Genomic DNA, 19,887 nt, shown 5'->3' with positions numbered 1-19,887 from the left:
GCTGGAAGCACTGGCTGCAGTCACTGTCCTGGGGGCACCGCAGGGCCCCCCCGAGCACCAGTGCCTGCGGTGGGAGGGCACCGACTTCTCCAGCTCCGCTGACACCTTCCATGCGGCTCCTGCCCCCTCTGAGCCCCCCCATCCCCTCCTGCCCAGTCTGAGTTCCCCAACAGCCCCACCAACCCATGGGTCTCTCATAATCCCCTCCTATCCCCCCGCCAGGCTCCCCTGAAACCCCTTCTGTCCTACCGATCCCTCAGCAGAGTCCCCAGCCCTACTTATCCCCCAGGAGCCCCCCCCCTTCCCGCCCCGTTCACGCACCGCGCCCCGTAGCTCTCTCGGCCACGCCCCTCACGTGACCCCGCCCCCTCCCTCTGGCCCCGTCCTCGCGATCGCGGCGTCGCGGACCTCGCGCGCCTCCTGGCGGCGGCGCGCCCGCTTGCCCAGGGTCCTCCCAGCGCGACGCTCTAGGCGGCGGCCGGCGGACTCGTTGCTCCCGGCGGGCACCGGCCCGGGCTGGGGCACGCGACGCTGGCGGCTCCCGGTCCCCGACCCGGAGCCGGGAGCCCGCGGGCCGGGCGGGGGCCGGGCAGGGGCCGGGCGCCAGCGCGTAGCCCGGGCCTCAGCTCCCGGACGGCGGAGCCGGGCAGCGCCTCAGGTACCGACCCAAGGCCGGGCCTCGTCCCGCAGCGCAGCGCGCCACTCTGGGACCGCTGCCCGGCGTGCTGCGTCCCCTCCGTCCCGCGGCTTCCCGTCCCCCGGTGTCCCCTCGCCCCGCCTGCATAGTTCCGGTGTCCCCCCGCTCCATGAACCCCTTTCTTCCCCCCCACCAATAACCCCCCTCGTGCCCCCCCGGTGCACCCCTCGGCTGACCCCTTAGTCCCCCCCAGTTGTCCCTCCCCCCGTTTGCCACTTTGTCCTCCCTCAGTTTCCCCTTTGCCCTCCCCCAGTTGCCCCATTGCTCCCTGCACCCCATCCTCGCCGCCCCCTCCTCCCCCCCCCCCGTGCCGGGATGTGCTCGTTGTGTTTGTGTGGAGCCCTACGGGGGTTGGGGGAGCGGGGGGCTAAGCGAAGGGCTGAGCCTGGTGCCCCCCCGCCACGGCCGTCCCTTCAGAGGTGGGATGTCCCAATGCTTTTCCTCATTGCCTTCGTGCTGGCCACAGTAAGTTTTCGGGGATAGGTAACAGCCGTCCATCCCAGAGCCCTCGCAGGGCAGAGGGAGCGCTGGAGGAAGAGGGGAACGAAGAAGAAAGAGAGGGCGAGGATAACATGTTTTCTGTGGGATTTTTGTTTTCCTGAGGGAACTGATGGGATCGCAGCCTCCAGGACAAGGCCCCCAGAGACCGGCCTCAGGACTCAGCTGCAGATCAGCGATCGGCGCTGAAGGTCAGTGAGGAATAAGGCCACGCAGAGCTGGGATGCAGAGTGGTGAAGCTGTGCTGGGTGACAGCAGCTGACAGCTCCAGCCTGCCCCGTGCAAAGCATTCCTCCACTAGAGGACTTTGCGGGATCAGGATGCAGCAGGGAGTTGTTGGAGCTAAAGCAGGGTGACGTGGAGCTGCAGGGGAACGTCGCTAGGTTGTGGTTTGATGTGAGAAGCAAACAGGCACCTCTGCCGCCGTGCAGGGATGTGGCCCCAGGAGCCACTGTTTGACTTGGAGGGACTGGTGAGGTGGATTCTGGTGTGGCAGAGCGAGAGATTTCCAACAGTCTTTTTGTTGTGTGTGCTGCTGTGGTGCCAGGCTGGGTACCCATGTGGCCTCAGATGGAGAGGCTGTTGGCTGTTCTTGCCAAATAAAGCATGACATCCTCCCGTGTTGACCTGCTGCTGAACCCAGTGCTCTGGAGTGGGTGTGGATCTGTTAGGATTGATTCAGAGATGCCCTGTTTCCTCACTACTGGGTGTGTAACTCCTGTGTGCTTGGTGCTTGCACTCACTGACTGTGAGCAGATAGCTGAATTTTTGTGTTATTTGGCATTTGTTAGTTTTCAAAGTCCAAAACAGATCAGCCGTCGTGTTCAGTTGATGATAGGGCTGCTTGTTCTCTGACCCTTAAGGACCTTTCATCAAATGAAGACTCCTTCCCCTTCCTGAGCAGCTGATGTGTGCGATGCCCCATGTCCTTGCTGCTCTCTGCCCTTCCGCTGATATGCCCCGCTCCTGGGTATGATCCCAAAGCTGACAAGTCAAATATCTCTTAGTTTTAGGTTTTCTAGATGTGGTTGTTTTTCAGAAGTTATGTCTTTAAAAACACTTGCTGGTCTCTGCCTGTTGGGATGCATGTGCTTTCATCTCCAGTGTCTGCTCTGTGTTCTCAATGCCATGCGTTTGCTAGAAAATGGGAACAAATGGCAAAGAAGGATAATTTGCACTGGCCATACAAAGTGTGTATCTGAACGTTTGATGTCTGCTTGAAGTGTGCTATGCATTTCAGGAGAGGGATTATGATCTATATTCATCAAGGAGCAGAAAGTGTGTCTTCTTCCTTCCCGTGCTGTTGAGGAGACATTCACTAGCACCATCTCTTCCCCACGTACTTATTATTCTTCTCTGTGTTCTTAATCTCTTAAATTTAATTTTCTTGCCAGGTGGAAGATGGGGCAGTTTCACTTTTGTTCTAGGTGACTCTGACACCTGGTAACCATGAAGTCCTAAAGGAGGCAGAGGCACAGTAGTGGGATTTTCTCGCCTTCAAAAAACCCAAACAACCAATTGCCTAATGGTAAGAAAACTGTTATTTTTAATTAGGCTTATATTGCACAGGGTCCATTCATTGGGGAACACATTGTGAAGTTCTCAAAGCAAGAAACATTTGAGTTCCAAACATGCTGAGCCACGTGCAGGGGCACCCAGGAGGGTGTGGGCTGTAAGTGCTGCACTCTGGGAGGGACTGGGGGGAGCTGGTCTGAAAATTTGATTGCTCTGTGTTCTGTGTCCTTTCCCCAGGGACTGCCTCTCCTGTTGGCATCATGGGGAGCTGCTGCAGTTGTCTGTGCAGAGACAGCATCCCAGACAACCACCCCACCAAATTTAAGGTAAGTGTAGGATCTCCATCCCCGCTGCAGTATCTGTGGCAATGCTGACTGCTAGCAAAGCCCAGCATGGATTGGGCTCCAGGCATGAAAGCAAAGAAAAACTGCTCTTGCAGATAAGTCTTTCACTTGATAAGATTTGCAAATATGTTGCTGGTTTTTTTCTTTTGTTAAGTACCCTCTGCTGCCATTTTTTTTTTTTTTGTATTTGCAGTAGAAATTTCCTCTACGCTGAGATTCAGCCTGAGCAAGGAAATAGAGGACTGGAGAGAAACCTTTTATTGCTCAGGGCTGCGCTCCAGTGTCTGTGCTGAGACACATCAGCTGAACTGCCAAGCACAAAGTCTCCAGGCCTGCCGGCTTGGTGCTTTCTGCCAGCAGTGAATTCATGCTGTCAGCTGAAAAAAGGGCATCTCAGTAAATGAAGGGGGAATCCATGGGAATCACAGTATCTTCGTGGGTGGGCTTTTTTTTTTTTCCTTTCCTAAATGCTGAGGCACCAAGCTTCCTGGTGTGAGCTGCGTGGCTTCTGCAGGTAACAAACGTGGACGATGAAGGAAACGAGCTGGGATCTGGGGTTATGGAGCTGACGCAGACGGAGCTCATCTTGCACACTCACAAGCGAGATGCAGTCAGGTGGCCCTACCTCTGCTTGCGCCGCTACGGCTACGACTCCAACCTCTTCTCCTTTGAGAGCGGCCGCCGCTGCCACACGGGGCAGGGTGAGTGCTGGTTTCCTGTGACAAGAGCTCTGGGGTTTCTGCTCCCAGGCAGTTGGAGTGAGCTGCTGCTTGTGCCTTCCCACATTCCTGCATCTAATGAACCAGCGGGTGGTCCTGCAGCCTCTGGTGCCCCCAGAAGACCCGTGTGCGTGCACATGAAGTTGATACTCACAATTAAAACGCTAATGAGAGCACTGTTGTGGCTCAGAACCTGGGTGTAAATCTAGCGGTCTCATCTTGCTTGGGAGGTAATTGGTGAACTGGGCTTGAGCTGAAGTTTCCGATGCAGGGAATGTATTTAATATCAATGTTACAGCGCAGCTCCACGCTTGGTGCCAGGCACTGAGCAATCCATAGCTGCGCATCATGTTTCATGAGGTGTTAGGAAGTGCTTTTTGCAGGACTAGAGCTTTGTTCAGCATCCTTTAACTCTGGGAATAAAGTGGAAGGACATCAGCTGCACCTTTTCCCATGCCCCTCTTCAGATTTTGTTATTTCACAGAGCTTTCAAATGTACATCAGTAGCAGTAGTTACTTAAACACATTTTGTTTTTACAGCGCATTCTCTCTGCTGTGATTAGTGTTATTTCTGCTTCATGCTTTCTATTTTGTGTGGGGCAGCACTTCGCAACGTAAAGGAAAAGGAGTTTTATGTTTTACTGATTTTCATGCATGGGGATGCTGTGCGCAGAAAAGGGGAGTGAGTCACCCAGGGGTATGTGCCAAGTCATCAGCAGCACAGGGAATGGTTTTACTATGGTGCCTGTTAGTTCCCCTCCCAGTCTTGGTTTTAAAGAGCTGAGCATTTTCCTGGCATGTGCATCCCAGGAGCAGGGGGAGTTTGTTTCCTCGTTCTGTTGATGTGTTTGTATACTCCTCCTTATCCCCAAGGACTCTGCATGACTGTGTCTGCGTAAAGTACTGCACCAGTCTGTAGTGCCGTATGGTCCTTTTTAATATTCGGGGTTTTCCTCTTCTGGAATCATGTGCCAGCAGCGAGAATTCTTTGTCTGCTTTGCCTTTTGCAGGATCGGGGATTAGAATTCTGCTGTGAGTGTGTTTTGCTTTTATTTAGGCCCAGACAGGGGTGATAGATAAAGCAGAGCTGTTTGCTCCTTGTGTGTTAGAACACGCTTTGCATACACATGCTCACCAGTCCTAACAGAGACAGAAGAGAGGGGGTGACACTGTTGTGAGGAGTTTTATCCCTTCCTTATGGGATCTTTTTCTGCTCAGTTAATTTCATTTGGAGGATCCTTTCCTGATGCTGTCTTATATAAGGCAGATCAAGCTATTTTTTGGTCAGAATGTTTTGAATGTTGTTCTTTGGGACGGCAGCTGTTGTTGCCATGCCATCCTCGTTGCTATGGCTTTTGTGCATGTGTGTATGTGTTGCAGAGTGGGATTGCTTAGCTCTGCACACACCAGCTCTGGTTTGGGCTGCTTGCATGGGGAGACAGTGCTTAACTCGATGCATTTTTGAAGTAGGATGCTCCTGTTTCTCCTTCACACAGAAACCCCATGGGGCCCAGTTCAGCTTCCACCAGTCCCTGGAAAGCCTTTCCCCTGGCAGTGAGAATTGGGTGGTGTGCCAAGTGAGTTAAAATAGAAGATTAGAGACCAAACAAAACCGGTTAGCTTGTATCTTTCACACCTCTGTTGGTGGAGCACTGAGTGTCAGAAGATAATTGGGGTGCTCTCTGTTTTTACAGTGGTGCACTACTTGGCCAGATGGCAGTCTTGGCACTGCGTGGCGATGTTGATGCAATAATCCACTCAGATGTTAGTTGTTCTCATGTGGCTTTGAGTTTCAGGGGTTGATTATGTTAAACATAAAAGAAATGAAAATTGCCAGTTCATTTACAGCCCAGAATTCCATATCCCCCTGTTAAAGCCAGAATTGCTTTCTTGCTTTTCTGACCCTCCTCCGCATTACCCTGCAGGGATTTTTGCCTTCAAGTGTTCCAGAGCAGAAGAGATCTTCAATCTGCTCCAGGACCTGATGCAGTGTAACAGCATCAATGTTGTGGAAGAGCCTGTTGTCATCACCAGGAACAGTCACCCCACAGAGCGGGAGCACTCCCGGAACCCCCAGGCCCCCACCAGTAAGTCTCCCTAAGCCCATGGGGCAATGCTTGTGGCCGCTCATGTGAAACTGCTCTTTGCAGGCCATGGATATTTCCCAAATGCTGCCTTGCTGCTGACCTGTGTCTTTATGCGTGTGTGCGCCCCGTACAGTGTGTTTATTTTAAGGCTCCACTTGTCTGCAGTGTGGTATTTTGTTTCCAAGGAAACAGCAACAAAAAAACCCTTCAGTAGTCAACCAGATTGTCACCCTTTAGCCGGTGTTCGTCTGGAGCTCTGCCAAAAGGCCTTTTTAAGTAGCACCTACAAGGATCAGGTGATTCCCAGAGGAAACCGTGTCTGGAAGAATTCAGGTTTGCTCAATTCCTGCCTCCATTAGGAGTCACTTAAATAAATTTAAACAAGGAGGGCCTAGCCCTTGTATTTATACGAGGCATTTCTTGATAGAAATCTTCTCCAGACAAGCCGATTCTGACTTGCAGGGTGCAGTTCAGACCAGCTCACTGTGGAAATGCAGTCAGCTATTTTATGTACCAGACCAATGCTCTAATGCTTCTCTGTTGTAATTGTCTCCCAGGTCTGGGGTACACCATCCCAGGATTCCCCAATGGATTTCACAGCTTCTCTGGAGAAGCCCTGTCATACTCGGCAGCCCGCCACCCCTCCGTGAGCAGCCTGAGGCATTCCTCTGTGGGTGAAGACTCTACTCATGCCCTCATTGGGCCTGACGATCAGGTAAACAGAAATGTCCTAAATTCTGCTGTTTGCAAGGAATGAACAACAAGTTTGATTTGCTTGCAGCCTGTGCAATTCCAGGTTTCTCTTACTCCAGCAAAACTCAGGCGATCCTTGTACCTTTGCCACCTTTCTTCTCTTTTGCTTCAATTTGGTCTTGGGGACTTCTACTCTTCCCTAAAACAGGCACTCTGTTGAGGTGGACTGATTTGGTTTCCCTGATCCCTGAGTGGTGCAGCTGATGTGACAGAGGGAAGGGATGCCATCCGGAGGGAGCTGGACAAGCTTTGGAAGTGGGCCTATGTGAACCTAATGAGGTTTAACAAGGCCAAGTGCAAGGTGTTGCGGTTGGGTCAGGGCAGTCCCAGACATGAGTACAGGCTGGGAGAAGAACTCACTGAGAGCAGCCCTACAGAGAAGGACCTGGGGATCCTGACGGACAAAAAGCTGCACATGTACCAGCAGTGTGCCCTTGCAGCCTGGAAGGCCAACTGCTCCTGGGCTGCATCAACAGAGAGGTGGCAGCAGGGAGAGAGAGGGGGTTGTCCCACTCTGCTCTGCCCTTGTGAGGCCCCATCTGGAGTACTGTGTCCAGGCCTGGGGCCCCCAGTACAAGAAAGATGTGAGGCTGTTAGGGGAGGGCCATGAAGATGCTCAGAGGCTGGAGCACCTCTCCTGTGAAGAAAGGTTGAGGGAGCTGGGCTTGTTCAGCCTGAAGAAGAGAAGGTTCTGGGTCTTCCAGTACTTGAGGGAAGATTATGAACAGGGGGCTGACCTTTCACATGACAGATAGGGGACAAAGGGGAACAGTTTTAAACTGGAAGAGGGGAAATAACAATTAGCTGTTAGGGGAAATTCTTCACTCAGAGGACACTGTGCCGCTGCCCTGAGAGCTATGGAGCCCCATCCCTGGAGGTGCCCAAGGCCAGGCTGGGTGGGGCCCTGGTCAGCGTGATTGGATAGGGGGCACTCAGCCCACGGCAGGGGGTTGGAACTGAAGGATCTCTAAGGTCCCTTCTAACCCAGCCATTCTGTGATGCTGCAATCCTGTAGCATTTTGTTGACATTTCTTTGACGGCAGCACTTAGCTGTGAGTCTGTCATATTGCCTTATCAGCTATTACAGCATCCCCTAATCTGATCTGCAGATGTGTAGCCAAGTTCAGATTCTTTTTATTTTTATTTTTGATGTCCAGCTCTTCGTTCTCAGTTGCAGAATTTGAGATTTTCCCTACGTAATCCATCTTATCTCACCCATTGTCAGACAAGCCTATGCAGGTGTGAGTGCTGCAATATATCAAGTATAAGGAGGTCAAGAAAATACTTTGCAGGTGGCTTTGCTTTTTGTTCTGTGCCATGTGCACCGAATGTCAAATATATTATTCCTATCTTCTGCACTTGGACTCTCTTTTTTTTTTTTTCTCTCCTCCATCAGCCCACAAATCCAGAAGTGTCTTTTGAGTTTTGCTTCCCCAAATCTTTTCAACTTCTGAAATTCTTTCATCTCCTACTTCATCAGTCTTTCCTGCTGGTTTCTCAGCTGCTGACAGCTGCTTTGCTCCTGCTTCTCCTTTCACTGTCCCTCTGCTTCTCTCCTTGCAGTCCCACACCTACGTGAACACAGCCAATGGTGATCAGGAGCTGAGGGGCCAACATTGTGTGCACTCCTTGCCTGAAGTCCACCCTCCTTTCCCCCATAGGAAACACAGCTGCTCCCTCGAAGACCGCAATCCCCAGGTCTTCCTGCAGCCAGGGGAGGTGAAGTTTGTGTTAGGTCCAGCACCCAACTACAGGCGTATCTGTCGGCACCACCGGGAGTGCAGGACACACTTCTGTGCTCCCAACAACAACAACGAGCGCGAGGATGAGTGCCCTTCGCCCCAGTGCGTCTACGAGAATGTCAACGGCTTGCTGCCCCCCGGCAGCTCGTCCCTCTGCCGAGGCGGGCATGTGAAAGTCCCCCAGGAGGACAAGGGCTCGTCCAGCTGCTCCCATCGGAGAGCAGCTTTACTGCACTATGAGAACTTGCCGTCTCTGCCTCCGGTGTGGGAATGCCAGCCGCTCTGGCGGGGCGAGGAGGACACTGGGGAGGCGCTGATGCCTTCTCCCAATGGCTATCCCGAGGCTGGAGAAGAGGATCCCCTGCAGAACTACATGAACTCGGAGAGCACCGTGCTGCACAGGGGCAGCAGCTTGCGGCGCAACACCTACCTGCCCAAGCCCCAGCGCGGCTGCATGCCCAGTGTCTTCAGCTTCGACTTCCCCCGGCCCCGGCTGGAGCAGCCGCGGCAGCTCAACTACATCCAGGTGGAGCTGGAGGCTGAGCCGCACAAGGGCCATCCAAACCCGCCAGCCCCCCGAGCCCGCCCCGTTGCCTCCCACGAAGCCCACCGGACGGACTCCTACGCGGTTATTGACCTCAAAAAGACAGCAGCCATGTCCAATTTGCAGCGGTCCCGGCCGAGGGATGATGGGACTTCACGGAAAACTCGACATAACAGCACCGACCTGCCTCTGTAAGGGGACCCAGTGCAAGCACTGTGTTGTGGCTTTGGTACCCGCCCTTCAGCGTGTTGCCCGGTGTGACTTCCATCCACCATTGCCTTCTGCTTCCCCGTTTGCCCCATTACCTGGTGTTATGGGATGGCACCTACGGCTGGTGTTCATGCTGCTCTGTCTGTCTTGCTCTCTCCGCCTCCCATGCAGTTTGTTTTGCCTTATGGGATATTTAAAGATGCCATCTAGAGGTTATGTTATCTTTCCGGCAAGAGGGGCAGAGGGTGCCCGCGGTAGCGCTGGCACTGCGTGGATACCACCTCCAACAGGGTTAACCCTCCTGGATTCCTGCTGCTCTGTGAGCGGTGCCAGCAGCCTGGGATCTTCTCTGGGGAGACCTGACTGCATCTCCCTGCCCCAGAGTTAGTTTTTGCCTTGTGATTTCTCTGGTCCCTCACCACGTGGGAGCTCATGCTGCAGTCTTTCCCTCCTCAACTTGCTCCTTTCTCCTTCTGCACTATTTTCTTGAAGCTTGTAGAAGCTTCCAATACTTCTGTCCCTTTCTCAGATTTGATTTAAATTTGGCAGCTCTAGAAGCCAATATAAGAGGACAGGCAGCCATGGACGCAAACACTGTGATCACGGAAACCTCATTTCCTGAAGATACGTTGCTTAGAAAGAGGAGGGGCAGACTGCAAGTATGAGGGGTTGTAGTTTGGGTATAGAAACCTTCTAAACCTTCTATTCTACTGTACCCTGTTTAGATTTCTGGGAGGGGGCTTTTCAGAAGCGCTGATTTGTTTACTCATTTATTTATTAAATGTTCTTTTTGCATCCTGGTGATGATTGCCAGAAGTGGCACGTGCCCTCTGTCTGGGCTGTCTGAGCAGAGCTGCTGGCCTTGTTGAGCTGCTGTTGGGGAGACGAGCAGCTGTGATTCAATGCTTTTTAACTGGGATTCGCTGTTGCAGAGCTGGTGGGTGGGTGGGAGGTGGCCAGGCTTGGAGCGCTATCAAAGTGGTTGCCTGCACCCACATTCCAGGCCGGCTCCGTGAGAAATATTTGATCCTGTTTAGAGTGAATGTGTCATTTGTTTCCTACAGCTACAGACTTGGGAAGGGCTAAATTTCCGTAAATTTGTGGCCTTTGATGTGGAGTTTTCTGTTGACGCTGGAGCTGAGCTGAAGCTGAGCTGTCAGGCCTCCACGTGAGGTCCTGTGTCGGGTCTCTGCTGCTGTGGGGCATGCCACCACCTCTCTCTGTGTGGTGACATGCTGCACGTTAACCCCTTTCCGTGTTACTCTTTGCCACTGTGCGCTGTTTCTATGAGACAGAAGTGCTCTGGAGTCCCACTCTTCTGCTCTCTGTGTTCTTCATCTCTCTCCCTGGGAGGTGAGCGGAGAGACCCAGCGCCCGTCAGGTTGTCCTGCTGCCCACGCTGCCCATCTTTGCCTCGTCCTCCTTGTTCCAGCGTTGGAAGTTGGTGAGCAGCTGCTGTGAAAGAGGAGAGAACCTGCTCGCCTGGTCGTCACCTGCTTCTGGGGTGCACAAACCCCATTTCCATATTTTTGACGTTTTTCTTAGCGGTGCCCTAAGGTTGTACTGAAAGGTGACACTGTTGGGAGCAAGGGCTGTGCCATGCACTGAGAAAAGCAATAGAAGTGTGTGCAGTGCCATGCCTGCGTCTGCAGAGCACGGGTTCCTTGACTTGCTGTTTCTTGCACTACGAATCCAAAGTCCCCCACATGCTTAAATTCAGCAACTTTTCGGTTTTTTAAGAAGTTCTTGTTGTCTGTTCTTTTCTCTGTCCCAACCCTTACGTGATTTGTAACTGAAAGGAAACCCAAGGGAATATGTTTTTATATTATGGCAAATGACTTTCTTTGAAGGAAAATGGGCATCCCCCTGAAATCTCTCTCAAACTTTCATCTGGAGAAGCAAGAGAAGAAATTGTTTATATATATAATAAAAAAAAAAGTGAACTGCATAAAGTTTTAACAAAACTATTTAAGTGTAGAGTTCTTGCTCTGTAAGTTCACCCTCTAGGGTGGCTCCAGCAGCACCAGAAGGATCCGGGTTCCAGTAGGAACCTGCCTTTCCAGCATCACAGCCTGGTGAGAAATCCTATGCAAAGTGCTCCTACCAGACAAATGAAAAAGGATGGAACATTTTACACTTCCATGGAGCAAGATGACAGGGCCAGGGCTGCGGGTTGGGTACAACGAGGGACACGTGTGCTCCGAGCTATGGCTCACATCTACCCCGTGCCTCCCTTTCCTCCCCCATCAAATCTGGAGCTCCCTGAATGTCACAGGGATATCAAAAGCAGGAGAGGCAAGGAGAGCACGCGCAGCAAGGGCTGCGTTGCTGCATCCCTCATCCCCTTCATTGCTATGCCTGTTCAAAGAAGGAGATAAAGAACACCCTTGTCCCACTTCTGAGGAAGAGCTGATGTTGGCTGCTTGGGTCTGCAGGCAGCGGGTTCACGCGCACGTGATTTTCTTTTTTTTTTTTTTTGCTTTTGTGAGAACTTCACGACGTCCTCTTTAAATAACCGGGACTCTCGTAACTTCTTAACCCTCTGTTTTGTAGTTGTTGTGAAAGTGCGAGAACAGACCCGAGTTGTTTGAACGCTGAGGCAGTAGTTCCAGGAATGTCATTGCTCGGGTTTTCTCCCCAACATTTGCACCGGCTCTCCAGTGTCACAGCTTCCTCTAGTGGTCAGAGCTGTAGCAGCTGCAGGAAGAGAAACTGGTGGGAGGTTGAGGTGTGGGTTCGTTCTGTCTCTTTCCTTCAGTCCTTGGATGTGGGTGGTGGGCAGCAGAGAGCCCTCCGGCTGCCCCTGCAGGCTCCTTCCATCTCACTCGTTTCCTTTCGTTGAAAATCACTGTTATGAAATGTGTTGTACCTGTATGGCACTTTGCAAAGGTGGATCTTGCAGATCTTGCTTCGAGCCTCCGGACTTGGTTGGTAGGAATAGAGGTTCTCACGGCTCTCAGCTGTCTTTTATCGTGGGAGGGTTTTTCATTTTGTCTTTTTTTTTTTTTTAATTCTAACCTGTTTAACGTGCCTGCTTTTCCCCCTAGGGAAAGAGCTTGGTTGTTTGTGAGCTTTTTTTTGCCTTACAGAAAGAGAGTGGCAAAGGAGAGGCTGAGGATTAAAAGATCAATATTTCTGTGAAGAGATTTGAATGTCTCAGACATTACCAAAGCAATAAGTGTTCTTTTTGTTACCCAAGCCATGCTCATCACTGGGAGGAAACCCAAGCCCAGCTTCAGCTTCTGCTGTCCGTGTTTCTGGGTGCATCCCTCCAAGCCCCAGAGCCCCGTACCAGCAGCTCTGGTTCTGCTCCATGCCTGTGGGCACTACATGTCCTTTCCCCATGCCGCAGTTTCACTGTGGCAAGATATGGGAAACGGCACCAAGCCATTGGTGTGATGCTTTGGAGATAAGAGTGAGAGCTCTTTGTCAGGACTCAGTTCTACATCTGTTTGTTCTCAGCTGTTTTCTCCTAAAGTCATTCTTCTGTCCCTCCGTGTTATGCTGCTTAGCCCTTCTTGGGTCGTATCTTGACTGTGAAGTGTCATTAATGAGTGGGTGTTAATGAATGCATTGCTTCATATAGAATCATAGAATGCCTTGGGTTGGAAGGGACCCTAAGGATCATCAAGTTCCATCCCCGTAGCACAAACTCAGCTCTGGGGGGCTGAAGTTTGACTTACCCCGCAGCGTGGCTCCTCCCAAAGTGCTGTGCCCAGGCAGCAGAACAGGTTCAGGTTCCTGTTCCCAAACGGGACCAAAGGTGAATGCATTAGGGGAAATCCAGAGAGCTTTGAAGTTGGCAGTTACAGGCCAGGGTGCAGAAAAAAGCTAATTCTAAAGAAGGGAACTCATTTGTATTTCTTCCATCAGTGAATGTGATTTTGAAGTCGAAAGGCCCAGACACATCTGTGTTCTCTGGAGCTGTCCTCCCCTGTGCTTCCCCTCCTTGTGGCTCATCCTGGTGTCTCTGACCATTTCTGACGTGGCAGAAAAATGACAGTGCTTCGGGGCTCCGGCCGCTGGGGATGGGGCTGCTCTGCCAAGAGGGCCGATCTCGCTGCGATCTTGCTTCTTCAGGTTATCTCCATGGGTATCATTCAGTCTCAGTATTTCATCCAGGTGTAACCTCGCAGGCGAAGAACAATAGTGCTATGTGACCTGAGGAGTGCTCATGTCTTACATTAACGTGCACTATGAATGTATACTGAATAAATGGAATATGGTGATGATACAGCAGTCCTGTCTTTTTTTGCATGTTGCAAGGAGGAGAATCATCACATTTCCAAGTGAGATTTGCTTTTTATTTAAAATTAAAAGCTTGGGGGGGGGGGGAGCATGGGACGGCCTGCAGTTGGACCTCCCCGCAGATCCCACGCACTGGAGCAATGCTTGCTGCCTTCCCCCAAGCAGTCTCCCTGCATTAGGCACTTCACAACGGGCTGCTTTGACCTTGAGGATCTTCAGCTTTCTCCTGAATTTTGAGGGTTTGGTCATCCTACCAGCTGTGAAACTGTGCAGAACCCCAAAGTAACCTTCGTTACGTGCTACCAGAACCCGCTGTTCTGAGTTGTACCCCACTCCTTCCTCTTACTACAAACCAACAAAAACCCTCAAGCATTAGGTATTACAAACTCTAATTTTAAGATGCTCTGATTTTTTTTTATCCAAATGATGCTTCTTGAACCTTCAGGAAAGAAGAAAGAGACAACATGGTGATTATTGAACATGGTCACAGTTCAAAGGGGGTAATTACCTCTGAGCTGTCCCTGGAGATGGCACACCACCAGCAGCCAACCCCTTTTCTAGAATATGGTTGGTTTTTTTTACAGGTGGCAGTAGATTTTGCGTCTCCACCATGACCGGGGACACCGGGTCTACATTGTCTTGTCCTTACAGACTCTGGAGGTGAGATGTAGGTTCCATAAAAATCAATTTGGTCCGTGTGGAAATGTCACTTGGCATCCCCGGTCAATCACATCATTTCTGTTCCCCTTGTTTTGGCCAAGGGGTGAACAGCGTGTGCCAGACCTCAATGATAAGATTACATTTGAGCTGAAAGATATTTTCTACTTCTGATAATAAAGCAGAACACGCGATGTTTGCCATGGAGCATGTTCCTAAACTGCGGAGCTGAGGAGGAGAGGGCTGATGGTGCCGACAGCTCTGTGTGGCCGTGTTCCTTTTCCCTGAGCCCCAGCACCTCTGAAACAGGGAGAGGTGAACACGGCAGCTGTTTCTGAACAGCTGACACTTCCATGAGGTCTCTTTAGGGCACAAACCCTGCTGGTCCATTCCATGGATTCTGCCATTGCTCTGTGCAGAGTGGATTTGCCTGTCTTTCCAGAATACAGCCACTGTGAGCTCATTGTGCACAGGGGCAGTTTAGTCCTTTGCCTTTTGAAAGTCCCTCCTGACAACCCTTCCTGGCAGGGGTGCATCTAAGAGCAGCTAATAGGGCCGTCTGCGTATTGCGAAGGGAGCATGCCTTGGGGTGCGGTGTCTTTCAAACCCTAGCCCTTGTGTTTCTTTCCTCCAGGGTCATTCTGGGACATTCCTCAAATGGAAGAGGTAAGAACTGGAATGGAAATGGGAGATAACAGAGCTGCCGATAACTCATGTTATTCTTTCCATCCTATTCTTGGAAAACACAATGAAATCTTTTCCACTTCTTTCAAGGGAGTCTTTGATAATCCTATCAAGTCAAAAAGAAGCTGGTCAGCAGCAAACTCGACTCTTAGGACTTTGGGTCACTCTTATGAAGTCATTCTTATCAGCTATTTTTTTCTTTCAGGGAATAGCTCGCAAACAGATTGGTGTTTGCCACTGATATTTGACTTCAGAATTTGCAAGATATTCCTTAGCACTGCAGGGAAATTTTTGGGGTGCGGTGATAACCTTTGAACATGTGCATGGCACTAGTGGAGGCAATAGGGACCGTGGTGGGGTATATAAGGGTGTGTGTGGAGTTCTGGAGGTCTACTGGGACGGCCTCCGAGAGCAGCTCACCATGAAGTGGCTGATCCTCACCGTGCTGTGCCTGCACCTCTGCGAGGGGCTGCTGCGGTGAGCGGGCAGGGTTTGGTTGTCCCTGGGATGGTGGCAAGTCAGGAGAGTGGCAATGTGAAATGTGCACTGGGAGTGTTGGGTTTTAATTTGGGCCGGTGCTTAGTATTACTCTTTAGAAAATGGCCGTGTTTGATTGGCTTTCAATGAAAAAAATAAATGCGTGTTTCATGGTGTAGCTTGCTATGTCCCAAGGAAGTTATGGCCATGGTAGGCTTGATATCAAACTCATTTTGTGGTAGCTTAAGGGATCCAGATCCAAAGCAAGGGCTGTTCCCATGGCTGACAGGACCGCTTCCCTGCAGGGATGTGCTTGTTGGTGCCAGCCTGCGTGCGGGAGAGCGTCGGGCAGGGAGGGAGAAAAGACCATCAGAAAGCAAAAACGAGGGAGTGTGGTGAGAAATTGAGACTGAGCTGGTGGCTTTTGCTCATTGCCTGCAGGATTCCTCTGAAGAAAGGCAAGTCCATCAGGGAGGCGATGAAGGAGAGCAGCGTGCTCCACGACTACCTGGAGAAGCATCGCTACTACGACCCTGCCTACAAGTTCTTCAGCAACTTTGCCACCGCCTACGAGCCCCTGGCGAACAGCATGGATGTGAGTATCCATTCCTTGGTAAAAAAGAGGGGAAGAAGAGATGGGAAGAAAGGAATGGGAATAGGGAGAAGTCTGGAAAGATCAATGTAAGACCTTGAACCAATGGTTTATTTCAAGAGCGGTTCTCATGGTCGTGCAGGAAAAGAGGGGTATTTATGTGAACGCCAGTGGAGACTCTCAGCTGTGCACTATATTCTGTTTTGGAAATACACTGACAGCGGCACCGCGGGAAGAGTCCACGTGCCTTGTGCCACTTGTAAACACAGCTGCTACGCTGTGTCTGCACTGATGGAAAAAGCAGCAGAGAGCAGTGCCGTGCTCAGAGCACAGTGCACACCGCTGTAAAGGGACAGCAGGAATCTGGCAAACCCTGCAGCCCCGGGAAACCTCAAGTCCTGTGGCTGCGCAGGCTGAGGCTTAGCATGCACGCCCGAGGAGTTACATGGAATAAAAACTGTCCCCTTTACTCCAGATGTCCTACTATGGGGAGATCAGCATCGGGACCCCCCCGCAGAACTTCCTGGTGCTCTTCGACACTGGCTCCTCCAACCTGTGGGTGCCCTCCACGCTCTGCCAAAGCCAGGCCTGCGGTGAGCTCCTGGGCAGGAGGGTGCACAAAGGGTGTCCTGGGCAGCGGGGTGGCTTCTGGCTGCCTCTGTTGCATTTACCGCAAGCAATGATTACCGCTTCTTTTATCAAAAGCAGCCCATGTGCATGCTCTGATTGTAGGTCCCTGTTGCTTGCCCTGAAAGTCACCCCTGACTGAGTGTCCCAGGATGGAACCGTCACTCTTCTGCTTTGTTTTTCCAATCTAGCCAACCACAACGAGTTCAACCCCAACGAGTCCTCTACGTTTTCAACTCAGAATGAGTTCTTCTCCCTGCAGTACGGAACGGGCAGCCTCACTGGCATCTTTGGCTTCGACACAGTGACAGTGAGTGACACCACGGCTGGGGGGAGTGAGGGGTGCCCTGACTTCACCCTGCAGCCTTGAACTGCACACAGAGGGCATGCACCTGGGAAAGCACAGACTGCTCACTTCTGGAGGCTGGGGGTGTGCCCTCGGGAGCAAAACAGGGGAACTCTGTCCTTGGCTCTAACTCAGTCCCCTGTTCTGATGCATACACATATAGCTGGAGGATGGAGCCCCACATTGGCTTGGTGCCCCACTGCATGGCCCGGTGTCCCACTGTCCCCGTCGGTCACAGTGCTCCACGCTGTGCTCCCAGGGCAGCTCTGCCTCTTTTCTTCCTCCCTAGATCCAGGGCATCTCCATCACAAACCAGGAGTTCGGCCTGAGTGAGACAGAGCCTGGCACCAACTTCCTGTACTCTCCCTTTGATGGCATCCTGGGGTTGGCCTTCCCCGCCATCTCTGCCGGAGGAGCCACCACAGTGATGCAGAAAATGCTGCAGGAAAACCTGCTGGACTCCCCCATCTTCAGCTTCTACCTGAGTGGGTATGGATGCTCCCATTCTTCCTTTCACCCTGTGCTGCCTTTGTGCTTCCCAGGAATATTCTGGTTTTCTTTCTTGTTGAAACCTTCACGAGAGCCTGTTAGCTGATACTTCCTGCTCTCCTGTTTGGCCAACCCCTTCTACTTACTGGCACATTGGCTGGTACTGGTGACCATCGATCTCTACCAATACCTATGAGTGTGACTTTCAGTATCTAAAGGGGCTGTGAGAAGGGGACAGACTCTATAACAGGGTCTATGTGATAGAACAAGGGCAAACGGTCTCAAACTAAAAGAGGGGAGATTTAAATTGATCATAAGAACAAAGTCTTTTGCAATCAGGGTGGTGAGGCACTGGCACAAGCTGCCCAGAGAGGCGATGGTGCCCCATCCCTGGAGATCCCCAAGATCAGGGAACGGGACTCAGAGCACTGATGGAGCTGTGGGTGTCCTTGTGCACTGTAGGGCATGGGATCAGATGGCCTTGAAGGGTCCCTTCCAACTCCAACCACTCCATGATTCTATGATACTATGACTTGTGCCTTCCTCCCGCAGGCAGGAGGGCAGCCAAGGTGGTGAGCTCGTCTTCGGCGGCGTCGACCCCAACATGTACACGGGGCAGATCACCTGGACTCCTGTCACCCAGACCACCTACTGGCAGATCGGGATCGAAGAGTAAAGTGTCGCTTTCTCCAGCTTCCTCCCCACCAGCTCTGGTTGTTCATAGATCTGTGGCCACAAGAGGAATCTTTCTGTCACCTCTGGTGGCTTCAAGGATCTCGAATCTCAGGCTTTCTGGGCTCTGGAGGCTATTCTTGGCTCTGCTGATGTATAACTGTAGAAAACATTCCTCATGCACCATGCCCCTGCGTTCCTCCTGCAGCAGCGAGGGGGTTTCATGAGCCGCCTGTCTTCTCTACCCACAGCTTCACAGTTGGCGGGCAGAGCAGTGGCTGGTGCAGCCAGGGCTGCCAGGGGATCGTCGATACGGGAACCTCCCTCCTCACCGTTCCCAACCAGGTCTTCACTGAGCTGATGCAGTACATTGGAGCTCAAGCTGATGGCAATGGCCAGGTAGGGAGAGCGGGCTGGGAAAAAGAGGGGAGAGAGACAGGAGATGCATCTGTCATGGGTGGGCAGTTGCTGTTGAGCACTTGGGTTAGAGGAGCATTGGAAATCCAGTTTCACAGAATCAATCTCCAAGGTTGGAAAAGACCTCCAAGATGATCCAGTCCAGCTGTCCACCAACATTTCCCCACTAAACCACGTCCCTGAGGTTTTGCTCTAATGTGCACAGAACTCACCAGGCACAAACCAACAGTGGCTTTCTCTTTCCCTAGTATGTGGCAAGCTGCAGCAACATCGAGAACATGCCCACCCTCACCTTTGTCATCAGCGGCACCAGCTTCCCCCTGCCTCCCTCTGCCTACATGCTCCAGGTATGGCACCCCATGCCTGGGCCGTGCCCTTGGCCCTTGGGGACCTGAGGGAGAGCAGCCAGGAGGACACGGGCTCGGGGACAGCTGGAGGGTGCCAGCTGGAGCTGTGCAACCGGAGCTTTCCAACACTGTTATTCCTTCTTGACAGAGCAACAGCGGCTACTGCACTGTTGGGATTGAATCCACCTACCTGCCCTCCCAGACCGGGCAGCCCCTCTGGATTCTTGGGGATGTCTTCCTGAGGGTCTACTACTCCATCTATGACATGGGCAACAACCGAGTGGGCTTTGCCACTGCTGTGTAGGCAGCCCCAGCTCTGTGCACTGGGGCATCTCTATCCCTGCAGAGCCCGGATCCCTTCTCTTATGAAATCTTTGCGTTGAAGATGGGTTTCTTTCCAGAGTGTACTGTGAAGAAAAAAAAGAGCCATGAAAATAAGATAAAGCACACGTAGTTTGTGGGTTTTTATTTCACAACGTGTATGTTCCTTTTTTTTTTTTTTTGGTACAAATGAAACCAAATGAGACTGAAAATATTCCCCCTTCAAAACATAATACAAGTGAGGGGGTAAAAGCAGAGGACACAGCCAGGCTTGCTGCAGGTAGTCAGTTCATAGCAGGAACAAACTCAATATTCAACCACACACAAGGATGGTACGTAGCTAAAATAACATTTGGAAGCGGCCAGGTGCTAGGCAAACATCCGAGGCTTCAAATGCTTGATCATTCCTCATTCCATAGGTCTGATATCCCTGCCCTCTCCAGCTGCACATCTCCTAGCACAATCCCATGGGATGTGGAGGGTGGGCTTTGCCCAGAGCTCTGCTCTGTGTCTGGGTGGTGGAGGCCTGCGCCTTCGGGAGATGTTGCAGCTGGCACAGTGCTTGTGAGAGCAGCCCCATGCTCATGCTCCCTTTGTTCCATGTTCCCGTTTGCTGAGATTCAGAGCAATACCTGGTGTCCAAGAGGTCCAGGAGAGGGGATGGCCAGTTGTCCTGGTGCTGGGACCAGTCACCTCTCCGTGCTTTTTGCCATGGGTAGGACAAAGCCTAGAGCAGACCAAGAAATCTGGGGTGATTGCAATGTCTTTGAGAATGCCTTTGCTCAAGGGGGAGACTTCAGAGCCATTTGCAGCCTGGTGCAGTGCTCTCCTGAGAGCTGCTTGGTCTGCTGGTGCAACAGGAGGAGCGGGAGGTGCCCAGAGCCCGGCCCCAACACGTGCC

General features: G+C 51.9%; 2 protein-coding genes across 4 annotated transcripts; both read left to right on the top strand.

The window, feature by feature from the left end:
• On the top strand, nucleotides 484–13,341 carry FRS3 (fibroblast growth factor receptor substrate 3). Its single transcript, XM_021377328.1, has 8 exons — nucleotides 484–658; nucleotides 1,301–1,386; nucleotides 2,590–2,723; nucleotides 2,948–3,036; nucleotides 3,569–3,755; nucleotides 5,699–5,860; nucleotides 6,418–6,575; nucleotides 8,177–13,341. Exons 4-8 carry the CDS (start codon nucleotides 2,971–2,973, stop codon nucleotides 9,092–9,094), a joined length of 1,491 nt encoding a protein of 496 aa, XP_021233003.1. The 5' UTR covers nucleotides 484–658; nucleotides 1,301–1,386; nucleotides 2,590–2,723; nucleotides 2,948–2,970; the 3' UTR covers nucleotides 9,095–13,341.
• On the top strand, nucleotides 6,445–19,093 carry LOC110388247 (gastricsin-like). Of its 3 annotated transcripts, none has more exons than XM_021377329.1 (9): nucleotides 6,445–6,575; nucleotides 15,617–15,770; nucleotides 16,243–16,360; nucleotides 16,586–16,704; nucleotides 17,030–17,229; nucleotides 17,782–17,901; nucleotides 18,153–18,300; nucleotides 18,567–18,665; nucleotides 18,814–19,093. In XM_021377329.1, exons 1-9 carry the CDS (start codon nucleotides 6,550–6,552, stop codon nucleotides 18,967–18,969), a joined length of 1,140 nt encoding a protein of 379 aa, XP_021233004.1. In that variant the 5' UTR covers nucleotides 6,445–6,549; the 3' UTR covers nucleotides 18,970–19,093. The 3 variants fall into 3 exon arrangements, with proteins under 3 accessions (XP_021233004.1, XP_021233005.1, XP_021233006.1); XM_021377330.1 differs by lacking the exon at nucleotides 6,445–6,575 and adding an exon at nucleotides 13,468–14,680; XM_021377331.1 differs by lacking the exon at nucleotides 6,445–6,575 and adding an exon at nucleotides 14,700–15,175.

This window comes from Numida meleagris, chromosome 25 (genome assembly GCF_002078875.1).
Source record: "Numida meleagris isolate 19003 breed g44 Domestic line chromosome 25, NumMel1.0, whole genome shotgun sequence".
Lineage (NCBI taxonomy): Eukaryota > Metazoa > Chordata > Aves > Galliformes > Numididae > Numida > Numida meleagris.
This window is presented reverse-complemented; position numbering and strand designations above follow the sequence as displayed.

What these genes read in the sequence shown, in the direction of transcription:
- FRS3 (XM_021377328.1), top strand. Translation starts at nt 2,971, where the DNA reads ATGGGGAGCTGCTGCAGTTGTCTGTGCAGAGACAGCATCCCAGACAAC. An exon ending in GAACCCCCAGGCCCCCACCA is followed by an intron (nt 5,861 to 6,417) that starts GTAAGTCTCCCT and finishes ATTGTCTCCCAG; the next exon opens with GTCTGGGGTACACCATCCCA. An exon ending in TCATTGGGCCTGACGATCAG is followed by an intron (nt 6,576 to 8,176) that starts GTAAACAGAAAT and finishes CTCTCCTTGCAG; the next exon opens with TCCCACACCTACGTGAACAC.
- LOC110388247 (XM_021377331.1), top strand. Translation starts at nt 15,120, where the DNA reads ATGAAGTGGCTGATCCTCACCGTGCTGTGCCTGCACCTCTGCGAGGGG. An exon ending in TTCAGCTTCTACCTGAGTGG is followed by an intron (nt 17,230 to 17,781) that starts GTATGGATGCTC and finishes TTCCTCCCGCAG; the next exon opens with GCAGGAGGGCAGCCAAGGTG. An exon ending in AAGCTGATGGCAATGGCCAG is followed by an intron (nt 18,301 to 18,566) that starts GTAGGGAGAGCG and finishes CTCTTTCCCTAG; the next exon opens with TATGTGGCAAGCTGCAGCAA.